We start from the raw sequence: 13146 nt of genomic DNA on the forward strand, positions 1-13146 counted from the left end.
ATTGATTCATAGGTCTTCCATAGCCCAACCACAAAGTAGGATGTGGGTTTTCCTCCGTCGGCTTTTTGTCCACAAAATGAAATTAGCTCACATACAGGGTTTTGGGTGGTCTCTTCGTGGCTAGGTTTTTCAGACACTTTCTTTTGTATTCCCCATATTGTTGGCAGCCACAGATTTAGTTTAGTGGTTGTTAGTACAGCCGCGAACAGCGCAACTGGTACCTAGAGCTCCGCAATGATATTTTATAAAAATAATAATTCCAACAAATGTTAAAACTAAAACCAGTGTTAGTTAAATTATAGTTTAAAATAAACTCTGTCTTTCTCTATCACTCTGGCTGGGGCTGACATTAGCGTTACTAGGAAACGGCTCTTTCCGCTATCTCACCGGAAGTTGCACCCATAATCATTTCTACAGTCGCCACCCCGAGAATAAGGTGGATACAGCTGGTCTCTCTCTCACGACACAAATAACTTTCTACATTAAGCTACAGAATGCTTATACAATAACGTGTGCAGAAAGAGACCACAATCCTCGGGTCACGTAGAAACAAATGTGTACTGATTTACTTTATTAACAAACAATAATCTGCCAAACCAAATTATATACAAATCAAATCCACCAAACGATTTTTAAATAAAATCCCTTTCAGTTTTCTTTGTAATACAAGACATTTCATTGATAACCCATAGATATGTACTCAGAATTACTTACAGTATACATTCAGTCCCCGCACCGCAGAACCTGTACTCAGTCTGTACTCAGTCAGTACTCATCAATATTAGATTTGTACCTGCTGTTGCAAAACATAAATGGTATACTTTGAGTAGTTTTTGTGATACATTGAAGAATACATGATTAAATCCAAGTTACTTTAAAATCAAAGTTCCATCCGGTAAAATGTGAGTCAATAACACTACTTAGGCCACTAAGAAGGACATAATACAGCAACAACAACAACAAAAAACTGCCGCTGATACCATTAAATTTGACGTTAAAATTAATTCAAATTGTGACCGTGAGTTTGACTGAGAATTCAGCTACAGTGCAGACGGTGGGAGATTCATTTTTGCATTGACCTAGCAAGCACAAATGTGCTCTGACCTTTTACCAGACCGGACAGAGTAATGCCAGTTTTCCTGTCCGTATTGAGTCAGTGCCTTGTGTCAGGGATACGGATCCTAAAATAAACAGTTACTAGCGAGTTTACACCTAATAGCACCCTATTTGCTAACTGGACTATAGCATTAAAAGAGGGGAGGATGCAGAGTACTGCTGTGTTACTGTCCAACCCCAAGGCATCAATGGAACCTGAGGTCTCCGTAGCAACCATTCACACAATGTAGATGAAAAATCTGTGCACTTATGCACACGTACACTTGCAGTGACAAGCACACATAGGAATACACACACACACAGACACACTACAGAAACATATGCATGTGTACACAAGCACACATAGGAATACACACACACAGACACACTACAGAAACATATGCATGTGTACACAAGCACACCGAGAGACTTCAAAGGATCTGTAGAACAGTGTAGGCTGCAGTCTTTGTGAGAGTAGTTTTAAATTAATGTTGTTCTTTCTCAAGGTGTAAGCTTGAAATGGACATCAGATTGGTACCATTCTTTTCTCAGTAAGTAATATAGTCCATTTTATTTTACCAGTTAGATTCATTTACTTTTCTAACTTGGTATAAGTAGGCCTGACCAGGGTACAGACATGGCCATTGGTGGGACATGAGCAGGTGAATCTGTTCAACAGCCTCGTTGCCTTATGTCCGGCACCTTCTGCACCTGGACACGCTTAAGCTCATGCCATGACGCATTCCAGAACACCAGAAAGCAGACGGACAAAACATCCATCCTCACGGGACAACATGGATCCCAATCAGACCAGTCCGCAATGCTTTTCAATCAGCTTCAAATTGAATAAAAACCCAACCAAGTCCAGCTTAAAGTGGGTCCAGAACTGGACAGTTGAACAGCCACACAAAATGAAGTGCATGGCCCTCAAACCAGACTGGGTTTTAACCAGAAAGACCAATTTAAATGGCAACCATCATAACCTTTTAAAAATGCCATATTTATATTCATAATCTTCACCCAGTGACAACTGTCCCTACATTCGCAACCATAACTAGGCTCTTACTCAGTCCAGCGGACGGATGGCGTCCTTGTCTCGTTCTCAACCTCTTCAGACCTCATCCCCTCTAAACAGTATGTAGATCTCTCTTCTTCTCCACCCTTTTCTTGTGTCGAAATTCGAAGGAGGCCTCCATCTTTTTCTCACAGAAGGTTGTGTCGTCCTGTCCAGAGTGTTTTCTTGATTACTTGAGAAGTGTTCGTTTTCTTTCATTTTTTAGCAACACTCTGCATTCAAGTCCCTCCAGTAACACCGGGTTGGACGGTCCTCTTGGAATCACTACCTCTGTGTGACACACCCAACCCACCCAGTGCACTTTAACAGACAGAGCTTGGTGGACCTCACACAGCCTCGGAAGTGCACAGGCCATCTGGCATTTAGGACAGTGACATGCAATGAAACGCAGACCTCCAGGAAGAAAGAAGAGAAATTGGCCAGCCTGTTAGAAACACTGGGGGGGCCGATGTCAGGTGCCAGTCCAGCCCTCCCCCCCAGCCCTGCTCCCTGCACTGCGACTTCCGTCCTAGTAGATGAAGGTGAGGAGGGTGTCCTTTTGGCGGTCTTGGGGGGTGTAGGGGTCCTGGAACGGCGGCAGGTGGGGGAAGTGCTGTGGGAGGGCAAGCAAAGGAGGGGCGCTCACACTGTAGGCCTTCAGGGGTGACAGCCCGTTCAGCACCGACACATCCAGGATGGACATGTGCAGCACGGCGGAGGAAGAGGAAGCCGAGGAGGGGGCGGGGGAGGAGAGGGACCCCACGCCCCCTGTGTCCCCGAACCCGGTGGCGATGGTGAGGGCCTGCTCCGGGTGCACGGCTCCCCGGGCGGCGCTGTACAAGCTCAGCCTGCGGAGCCCCCTCAGGGCCAGGTATCGGCCGGGGTGGCTCACGCGACCGGCACCGCAGAAGGACAGGCGCAGGTCGGCCACCGTGCTGCCGTTCAGCAGCTCCGCGAGGACCCAGGGGTTCGTGAACCACACGGTCAGACCGCCCTCCTCCCTCAGGCCCCCGCGGGCCAGGTCAGAGCGCGGCACAGTGCGACAGCCGCACCGAATGTTGGCCAGCGCCTCGTCGCAGTCCCGGATTGGGGCGGGGCAGCTGCAGTTACGCAGGCCGTTGCTGGCGCTGTCGAAGAGCAGGGTCCTGTTCGCCGGGCTGGCTGTCGGGGAGACGGCCATGGGGGGGAGGAGGACCCACAGAGTCCAAAATAGCCACGACAGCAGGGCAGGGGGGCGGAGGTGAGAGGAGGCCCTGTTTAGAGACATCTCCACAGCAACCAAACGGACTACATCTTCACCGAGGGGATATCCTGAAGCCTGTATGCAAATCTGTAAAATATGAAGGAAATGTGAGAACATTCTCTTTGTAGTCAGTAAAGCGCTCATTTACATTTCAACCATACAATCACTCACTAGCTGCCTGTAATGAACATCTGCAGTTTATTGGTTAGGTGGCAGAGAGACACAGCCAGCTGAATTCAGCTCTTTGTTTCTAGGCCAGTCAGGACTGCCGCGAACGTAACTTAGCCTTTTCATTTTACTGACTGACTTTATTGGGAAAATTTCCTTCCAGAGCCCTGGCCTACAGCTCCTGGCATACGGCTGTCTGTGAAAGTGCCTGCAACGTGGTGCTGTGTTGCGGTAAAGGCAGTAGCCTGCCGCATTAAAACTAGCAGGAAAAAGAAAACACTGTGTCTTTCTTTCCCCGTCGAGGAGTGGCGGAAAAGTGAAATGAATAAGCTGTCTTGACATCCAGGAGCATATTGCCCCTGATAAAAAAAAATAAAAATAATCCTATGTTGTGATTGGCATCATGGTTGGGCAAAATTTCCTGGAAAAAAGGATAGAAAATAATCCTTTTTAAAAACTGAATATAGCGCTGATTAACAGCAGCTTGGCAGATTCAGAGGAGGATATGTTGGTTTAAAATCAAAACCGATATGGTGGATAAACCATGTCTATTGCCCCAAAACTGACTGTTATTGTTATTATTATTTAACATACTTACTGTTACTGGCTTGCGTTTGGCCCACCAACGCAGTTATCTTAGGCTGAATTGACTGACTGTAAGTCGCTTTGCATGCAACCGTCTGAGAAGTGACCACCACAAAAAACATTCATCCTGATCCTCTGAGTAGCATCAACCATGTTGAATCCATCACAGAACACAAACACATTCTCAGTGTTTAGGCGGAGTATACTGAACGGCCTCAAACCTAAATGGAACAAAAACCTCTGCGACACCGAGTTCACTTACACCCACTCTGCGCAGAGCGGTCCGTCGGCGACTCTGTATGGTCGAGTCTCCTGATCCCTGTTGAGCACACGGACCACAGCCGGTCTGCGTTGCCGTGAGGCCCCAGTGTCTCGGGCTGTTGCTTCTCCGTGGCCCACCCCCATTCACACGTCTGCAATAGCAGAGCTGGGAGCGGCTCTATAAGCTACCGTTCAGGTTGCCTTCCTTCTCACGTTCCTCTCATGTCACCCCAAACTGAACCTCGCCCCCTGTCCTCCCTCTCCTCTCCCTCTCTCACCCCTCTCACATCCCTTCCCTCTCCTCCTCCCCTCCCTTTCCTCTCCTCCTCCCCTCCCGTTCCTCTCCTCCTCCCCTCCCGTGCCTTTCTCCATTCACACCGCTGTAGGCTCCAGCTGTTGGCCTGGATGCTGAGAGGGAAGGAAGAGAGAAGGAGACGGAGGGAGGGAGAAGGAGAGGGAGGGAGGGAGCGAGAAGGAGAGGGAGGGAGGGATGGAGAAGGAGAGGGAGGGAGGGAGGGAGAAGGTGGCTGCAGTTCCAGACGTTTGTTAGGAGAGGAACAGAGCATTCCTCTGACATCATGTTCCACATGCAACCGCAAGCACCCACCCAATTCCTCCCCCTCTCTTTCTCTTTCCTTCTCTGCCTCTCCAAATCCTCAAATCTCTGGTGTTCCTCTAAACCCTCTCTCTCTCACACTCTCGTTTTCAGTTTTCTATACTCACAAGGACACACACAGATATAAGTCACTTGCACTAGTTACCATGAGATGAGATTTTACTTGATTATTAAATGTATGGCTACTTACACGCTGGCAACGGTCAGGGAGGCATGTTCTAGTCTTTTTTCGCTTCTCGGTTGTTAATTTTTAGCTCCGTTCCTGACGTAGCAGCTCAGCCTTCTGCTGGCAGAGCCACTGACACTCCTCAACCCTGTTTAGCAAACACACGGCTGAAAATCACTCAGCCTAGTATGAGAACCCTAGAGTGAGGGAAAGAGAGGAGAGAGGGAAAGAGAGAGAAGGAGAGAGAGAGAGAGAGAAGAGAGAGAGAGGGGTGGAGAGAAAGATTGAGGGGGATGGGGAACTTACTGAAAACGGTATGGTTAGGCCAGCCACAGGCAGTCTTCAGTGATGACAAACACAAACACGTTGCCCATGACCCACTCATGTCACTTGGTTACGCTTCCTCGCTCCCTCTCTTTCTTCCCTTGCTTTCCATTCTCCTTATTCACTGGCTCCTCCTTGCCCTCCTTGTAAATGATCCTTCTCAAGCAGCCCCCCCCCCCAGAAAAAAGTTTCCCACACCATTCAGACAAGTCCACAGCAAGTCACTGAAAACGGCTGCTCTAGACGACAATCAAACCATGCTATTAGAATATCTTAGAATAACATGTTTTCCAAAATATGTCATTTAAATGCTTTTATTAGACTTCAAGCAGCCAATGGAACACAGGCCATAAAAATATCAGAATTTAAGCATTTGGGAGGTCACTGGAGGTAGAGGTACGGAGAGCAGGACAGATCTCAGCAGTGGTCCGACACAGTTCTTGTCTTCCCCAAATGACCAAATTATTGCTGTATTATTATGCGGTGGGACTAGGTGTCAGCCTGTCCCGTCTTATGTTGCATTAGTTCACGTGACGGGGGACAAAGGTCTGTCGGAAAAATATGTTCACGAATACCTTTTGAATCCACGGAATTCTCTCTGTAACTTTCCTGGTGCCCTTGGACCACGCCTCAGGACGACCAGGCCCAAAGGACTGGTGGCTGTCCCTGTCCAAAGTGCTACTGATTTGGATTCAAAATAATATCAAACTGACAACAGAAGTGATTTGATATGCCAGTGAGCACTGTTAGGTCAGTAATCAGAAAGTATAAGCTGCATCACACCGGCCGAGCACTGCCAAGAAAAGGCCATACCTCAGCACGGCACTCAAAGGAAACATCGTCAGAGAAAATTAAATGTATCAGTAAGAAATATGTTTTAATATTACATTTGTAATCCGGTAATATGAGAAGATTGGTCACAAAACTAAATATTCCCATGGCCAGTCAGTTTCTTTACACTCTATACATGTTTTTTTTTCGGGTTTCGGGTGCAACTCATGTCAAGACAACTAGTAAGACATTACCATATTTATTACAGAGAACACAGTGACAAGGGCTTTTTGTGAAAGTACTGAAACAAAACAACACACATTATTCATTCACCCAGGACCTATAAAGAAAGAAGAATATAATTGATACTTTTACCAACTCTTTTTAGATGCTAACTAGTAGCTTTGTTTCAAAATGGGCATGCTATGCTCTGGATTAACTGGACACAGGATTGTCAGTTATTTTGTGAATGTACTTGCCTAGTTCAAAGTTTATCAATCAACATAAAAGCAGAAATCCCCGTTTTGGGACTGGGTGACTGATACAAAAATAAAATGTTACCCATAATTCATTATTCCTCAGTAGCCTAGGTTATTGATGTAGTTTTAAATCATGGTCAACTGTGACCTCTTGTGGCGGGTACTGATATTTCAGGTGACGCCAATTTCTCAGCACTGCTAAGGAGCTCTTCCCTCACGTCTTCATGGGAGAAGTTGTTTTAAAGTTGCTGTTCAGGCCGAACCCAGCCATAATGATGATGAGGATATCTTAGCTAAATTACTGCCCCTCATGCGTGGGTGGTACTGCTTTTAGCTATCGAGAGAGTTTTCCATATTCTACTGCGAAAGATCATACTAGGATGCATATTTGTCCTGGATGCTTATTTGTTCTCTCAGATGTCATTGAATGCACCCAACTACAGTGACCACCTTTTTGTTATTTTGGTTCTGTACTTTAGCTCTTTGAGTTTGAAAGGATAATAGTCTTGATTTTAGACTTTGCTATTGGCTTTGGAGGTTGTTGTTGGGGTGTGACAACATGAAGAAGACAGCAGTGTCGATGCAAATGAGCTGGCCGTCATAAATGAAATGAGAATCAATCAATTAGGAACTTTGCCAAAACCCTGGGCATGCCCAAGTCAACAGTTTGGTTAATCAGTAACAAGAAGAAAGAAAACCAGTGATTTATGTCAAAAGACCTGGTAGACTAAAGAAGACCACTGTAGTGGATGTCCGGAGAATACTCTCTATGGTGAAGAAAACCTCCCTGACCACAGCTCAACAGATCAAAAACACTGTCCTGGATGAAGGTGTAGATCTGTCAAATCTGCCATATATAGAAGACTACACCACCAGACTACACCAGGACTACAGAGGGTAAACTACAAGATGCAAACCACTGATAAGCCTGAAGAACAGAAAGGCGTGAGATTACCCTTTGCTAAAAAGCACCTGAAAGAACCCCAAGAGTTCTGGCCCATGATCCACAGCATACCACCACATACCACCACATACCATCTGAATCTAATTGAACATGCATTTGACATGCTGAAGAGGAGACTGAAGGCAATAAGTCCCTGAAACAAGCAGGAACGGAAAATGGCTGCAGTACAGGCCTGTCAGAGCATCACCAGGGAGGATACCCAATACAGGCCTGGCAGAGCATCACCAGGGAGGATACCCAGTACAGGCAGAGCATCACCAGGGAGGATACCCAGTCCAGGCAGAGCATCACCAGGGAGGATACCCAACACAGGCTTGGCAGAGCATAACCAGGGAATATACCCAATACAGGCTTGGCAGAGCATCACCAGAGCGGATACCCAATACAGGCTTGGCAGAGCATCACCAGGTAAGATACCCAATACAGGCTTCTCTAAAAATCCTGTTTCTAGTGACACATCTGACACAAGCTACCTGATGGAACTGCGATAAACGACGAATGTCAGCAATCAAAATAAACTTTCTACTACAGAAACCATGTCTATTTTCCTAATACATTTTTATTGGTATACTATTGATATGTGATGACAATTTTCAGTTGTAAAACCTACTTAACTTGGCCAGATCAAATAAAAAACTTTACAATCAAGGGTTTCCTTGTTCTCTGATTCCAGATAAATTGTCATTGCAAAGATGATGCAGGCCAACAGTCGTACCTCATTCCCTCCTTCAAAGAAGATGCAGGCCAACAGTCATGCCACATTCCCTCCTACAAAGACAATGCTGGCCAACAGTCCTACCTCATTCCCTCCTACAAAGACGATGCAGGCCTACAGTCGTTCCTCATTCCCTCCTACAAAGACGATGCGGGCCAACAGTCATGCCTCATTCCCTCCTTCCAAGACGATGCAGGCCAACAGTCATGCCTCATTCCCTCTGTCAAAGACGATGCGGGTCAACAGTGATACCTCATTCCCTCCTTCGTGCAAAGGATGCAAAGGATAAGCAACCAAATATTAACAATGATTAACAATGAACCGAAATAACAAAAAAAGAGGTCTTATTGTCACTGTCCAGTGAATTATGGTGCTCAGTGTATGTGCTGAAGCAGCACAGGCATCCGCAACTGAGGTTTGTGGATAAAGCCTCACTGTTCAACAGGTTTCACCTGCCTCTCCCCTCATCCAGGTGACTTAGAAGGCCATCTGACTGGATGGACCTACTCCAGCTGGTATGTACAAGGTAAGAGACAATTACCAAGTCGGTGACCCAGGTAACTGTGACTTATTTTACAGAGCCCCAGTTTTGCTGAAAAAGACTACTGTGAGTGAACACGTGCCAACACACAACTTGTGGTGTCTACTGTGACCAGAGTGCCAGGATGCAGTTCACCAGGTGTAGTTCACAAGAGTGCCATGAAGCCATCCGAGGCCAGGCGTAGTTCACCAGAGTGCCAAGAAACCATCCGAGGCCAGGCGTAGTTCACCAGAGTACCATGAAGCCATCCGAGGCCAGGCGTAGTTCACCAGAGTGCCATGAAGCCATCCGAGGCCAGGCGTAGTTCACCAGAGTGCCATGAAGCCATCCGAGGCCAGGCGTAGTTCACCAGAGTGCCATGAAGCCATCCGAGGCCAGGCGTAGTTCACCAGAGTGCCATGAAGCCATCCGAGGCCAGGCGTAGTTCACCAGAGTGCCATGAAGCCATCCGAGGCCAGGCGTAGTTCACCAGAGTGCCATGAAGCCATCCGAGGCCAGGCGTAGTTCACACAAGCATGACTCGCATCACTACAAGCTGATGTTTCACTGATTATTCAGGACGCCCCCCCTCTTCCTTTCCCCTCAGCATCCAGCCTCCAGCGTAAACAGAGAAAGGGAGGGTGGGGAGGAGGAGAGTATGGGGATGGGATGAGAGATGGAATACACATACAGTTTCTGTATAAAGTATCAGAGACTGAATAAAGCACAACACCGTTTCCAAAAAAGCAGGATCACTGTGTAAAATGTAAAGAAAAACAGAATGCTAATAACTTAAACCCTATATTCAACAGAAAATAGTACAAAGACAACATATCAAATATTGAAACTAAGACATTTTATTGTTCCTAAAGAAATATATGTCCATTTTGAAAATGATGCCAGCAACACATTTCTAAAAAGCAACAAAAGACTGGAAATCTTGTGTAATGCTAAAACGAAAACCTGTTGGAACATCTCACAACTAATTTGGTTAATTGGCAACAGCTCAGTAACATGATTGGGTATAAAAAGAGCATCCCAGAGAGGATGAGACTTTCAGAAGTTAAGATGGGGAGAGGTTCATCGCTCTGTGAAAGACGGTGCAGACAAATAGTGCAACAATTTAAGAATAACGTTTTTCAACATAAAACTGCAAAGAGTTTAGGGATTTCATCATCTATGGTACATAATATAATTAAAAGATTCAGAGCATCTGGACACATTTCTATATGCAAGGGACAAGGCCGAAAACCAATATTGTATGGCTGTGATCTTTGGGCCCTTAGTGTTGTCAGTGCTGCACTGCATTAAATACAGACAAGATAGGGGAAAACACTGCATGTGCTCAGGAACACTTCCTAAAAACATTGTCTGTGAACACAGTTTGTCGCTAAATCCACAAATTCAAATTAAAACTACCATGCAAAGAAGAAACAATATACAAACAAAATCCAGAAATGCTGCCAAATTCTCTGGCCTGAGCTCATTTAAGATTGATTGAGGCAAAATGGAGAACTATCTTGTGGTCTGACATCTGGAATCTTGGACGCTGCGTCCTCTAGGCAAAAAAGGAGATGGACCACCTGGTTTCTTTTCAGCACATAGTTCAAAAGCCAGCATCTGTGATGTTGTGGGGTGCATTAGTGCACATGGCATGGGTGACTTGCACATCTGTGAAGGCACCATTAATGCTGAACAATAAATCCTGTTTTTTTTAGCAAACTGGGCTGCCATTCAGATTACTTCTTTTAGCAGTACAAAGCCAAACCACATTCTGCATGTATTACAACATCATGGCTCTGTAGTAACATATTCCTGGGGCTAAACTGACCAGCCTGCAGTCCAGACCTGTCACCCATTGATAACATTTGAAACATTATTAAATGAAAAATATGACAAAGACCCCAAACTGTTGAGCTGCTGAAATCCAATATCAAGCAAGAATGGGAATACAATCTACTTTCAAATTGGCCTTCTCAGTTCCCAAATGCTTACAGAGTATTGCTAAAAGTAGAGGTGATGCCGAACATTGGTAAACTTTTCTGAAACATGGGCATGTCTTTTTCCAAAAACAGTAACATTTCACAGTTTCAACATTTGATGTGTGGTCTTTGTACTCTTTTCAGTTAAATGTAGGGATAAATAATTGCCTTTTACGCAGCGTCCCAACTGTTTTGGAAACAACATTGTAATAATGACTGTGAAAATCCTCTTGCTAAAGTTCATGACGCACTTGAGTTCCCAATTCTACTCAAACTACGGACGTTTGAAGAGGCTACTGGCAAGCACACTTACTTCCTGTTAACAGAGAAAAACCTGTGACTCATTCCACAAAGCACACTAAGACATTTTGCTTGATGACCAAAATGACAATGTTTGCCTCAGTAAGCTGCATCCAATTATCTTTGTATTGGGGGCCCGGCAGTGTTGAAATAGCAACCAAGACGTCCATTCGTCCTGGGCAGAGTAGACACAACAGATGGAAACATTGGTCTGAGTGAGATCACTTCTGGGCCTGCATGTTTCCCGTAAAAGTGTCTTGGCTAGAGAGCATGTGCCAGTGTTTCTCGCCAGGACAGTGGAAGACACTGCTTGTTGCTGCCATGGAGTATTAGCCCATGGGTGGGGCGCTGGTCCTCTACAGAACACACATCAGGACACACTAGGCAGGCTTCCAGGAAACAAAGTTAATTGCTTTGCTATTTGTGTCACTGAGAATATTTTTTCTTCTCCCTTTTTTCTTTCTCCTGCCTGTATCCCCAGTCACATGCCACCTCACTGCGCTAACTTTTTACATTGCAGTGAGTTAGCTGAGAGACGACTCATAAAACCCTGTTTAATTATTTCCTAATGGCTTATGTAACTCACATACAGTTTGCAAAGAGCTTACAGCTCGGCGAAATTCTGCTTACTCAAAATTACTTAATGCTTATTCTAATAGGGATTAAACATTTTGTAAGGTTCATGTGGTTTAATTAGACACAATAACCAAGTCCTTTACATTCCTCACTATCAAATAGACATGTTTGACCTGTCATAAGATCCTTTCAATTCTGATTCTACTGTGATTCAATCATAGGGGAATTTTTCCTTTCTCCAAAAGCACCTGTATTTACGACTTCTAGTGTGTTCTCATGTTAAAATATCAGCGCCTCGCACTTTACGCTATAAAGCAAGGCATAGTTACCAGAAGGCGACAAATATTTACAAGACATAACATAAAAGAAAAAATCCCCTCAGTTGTCTCCCGAACCACACAAACATGCAATGTTCTACATTGACCAAGTTATAGAGACAAGACAAGCACTGTGCATTAGGCAAACCACGTAGGACACGGTAACAATGACCAGGAGCTGTTACTGAACATTATTCATCCTCCTTACCTCAAAATCTGACAGACACTGGACAAGAACATCAATGAACACACACAATAATAACTCATATAAACTCTCTCACTCTGTGCTGAGTAAATGCAATGGATGTACAGGAACTTTCACATCCTCATCCACGTTTCCTTCCCCTTTTCATCTGAGGATTGCCTTCCAGTTTCTCTAACTGACAGAACGTTTGAATTCTCTTTAGGCTCAACCAACGTTCTGACAGTCCATTAATTTTCCTCATCCACCTCATTTTATTCCCGCCAATCTTTTTCTGAGCCTTGTTTTTGAGTTCCTCTATTTTATAGGATGTCGGGCTTCTCTTAAGATTGATCCTACCTTTTTGACGATCTGTTAACTCTCCTTTCCTCTTCCACCTCTTTTCATTTCCATCCTTTTTTTTTGGAGCCTTATCTTCGAGTTCCTCTCTGTTATCGCCGTCTTTCTATGCCCCTCACTTCAGTCTGTCCCTTGGGAATTCTGCTTCAGATCTCCAAGGATCAGGATGGGAATTTACAGGCACGGAGTCTGGCTAGATGGTGTGCTGCTGTGCCTTTCACTCCCTCGCTCTCTGTTTCTCCCTCTCTTTCTGTAACCCCCCCCCCACAGGGTCTCCGTAGTAACCTCCTGCCATAGCCCTGCCGGCTTCATTATTAAACCAGTGGGACAAGGCCGCACACTGCCAATACAAACAAGTTTCATTTGTGTGGATGTGTGAGTGTGTGTGTCTTTGTCTGCATGGACTTGGCACAGAGTGGCAAATTTCAAGGTACACAGGAGTGTGTGTTTTCTTGGAAATAAACCTCCT

General features: G+C 45.2%; 1 protein-coding gene across 9 annotated transcripts; it reads right to left on the reverse strand.

The window, feature by feature from the left end:
* Positions 1-539: 539 nt before the first annotated feature.
* LOC105031507 (uncharacterized protein C21orf62) lies at positions 540-12913 on the reverse strand. Of its 9 annotated transcripts, none has more exons than XM_020041520.3 (3): positions 12678-12913; positions 5213-5385; positions 540-3479 (listed from the first exon to the last, which is right to left on the reverse strand). In XM_020041520.3, exon 3 carries the CDS (start codon positions 3414-3416, stop codon positions 2679-2681), a length of 738 nt encoding a protein of 245 aa, XP_019897079.1. In that variant the 5' UTR covers positions 3417-3479; positions 5213-5385; positions 12678-12913; the 3' UTR covers positions 540-2678. The 9 variants fall into 9 exon arrangements, with proteins under 9 accessions (XP_019897079.1, XP_019897078.1, XP_019897077.1 ...); XM_020041519.3 differs by lacking the exon at positions 12678-12913 and adding an exon at positions 12345-12372; XM_020041518.3 differs by lacking the exon at positions 12678-12913 and adding an exon at positions 8526-9690.
* Between the last annotated feature and the right edge of the window lie 233 nt (positions 12914-13146).

The sequence above is a fragment of the Esox lucius genome, chromosome 20, assembly GCF_011004845.1.
Source record: "Esox lucius isolate fEsoLuc1 chromosome 20, fEsoLuc1.pri, whole genome shotgun sequence".
Classification (NCBI taxonomy): domain Eukaryota; kingdom Metazoa; phylum Chordata; class Actinopteri; order Esociformes; family Esocidae; genus Esox; species Esox lucius.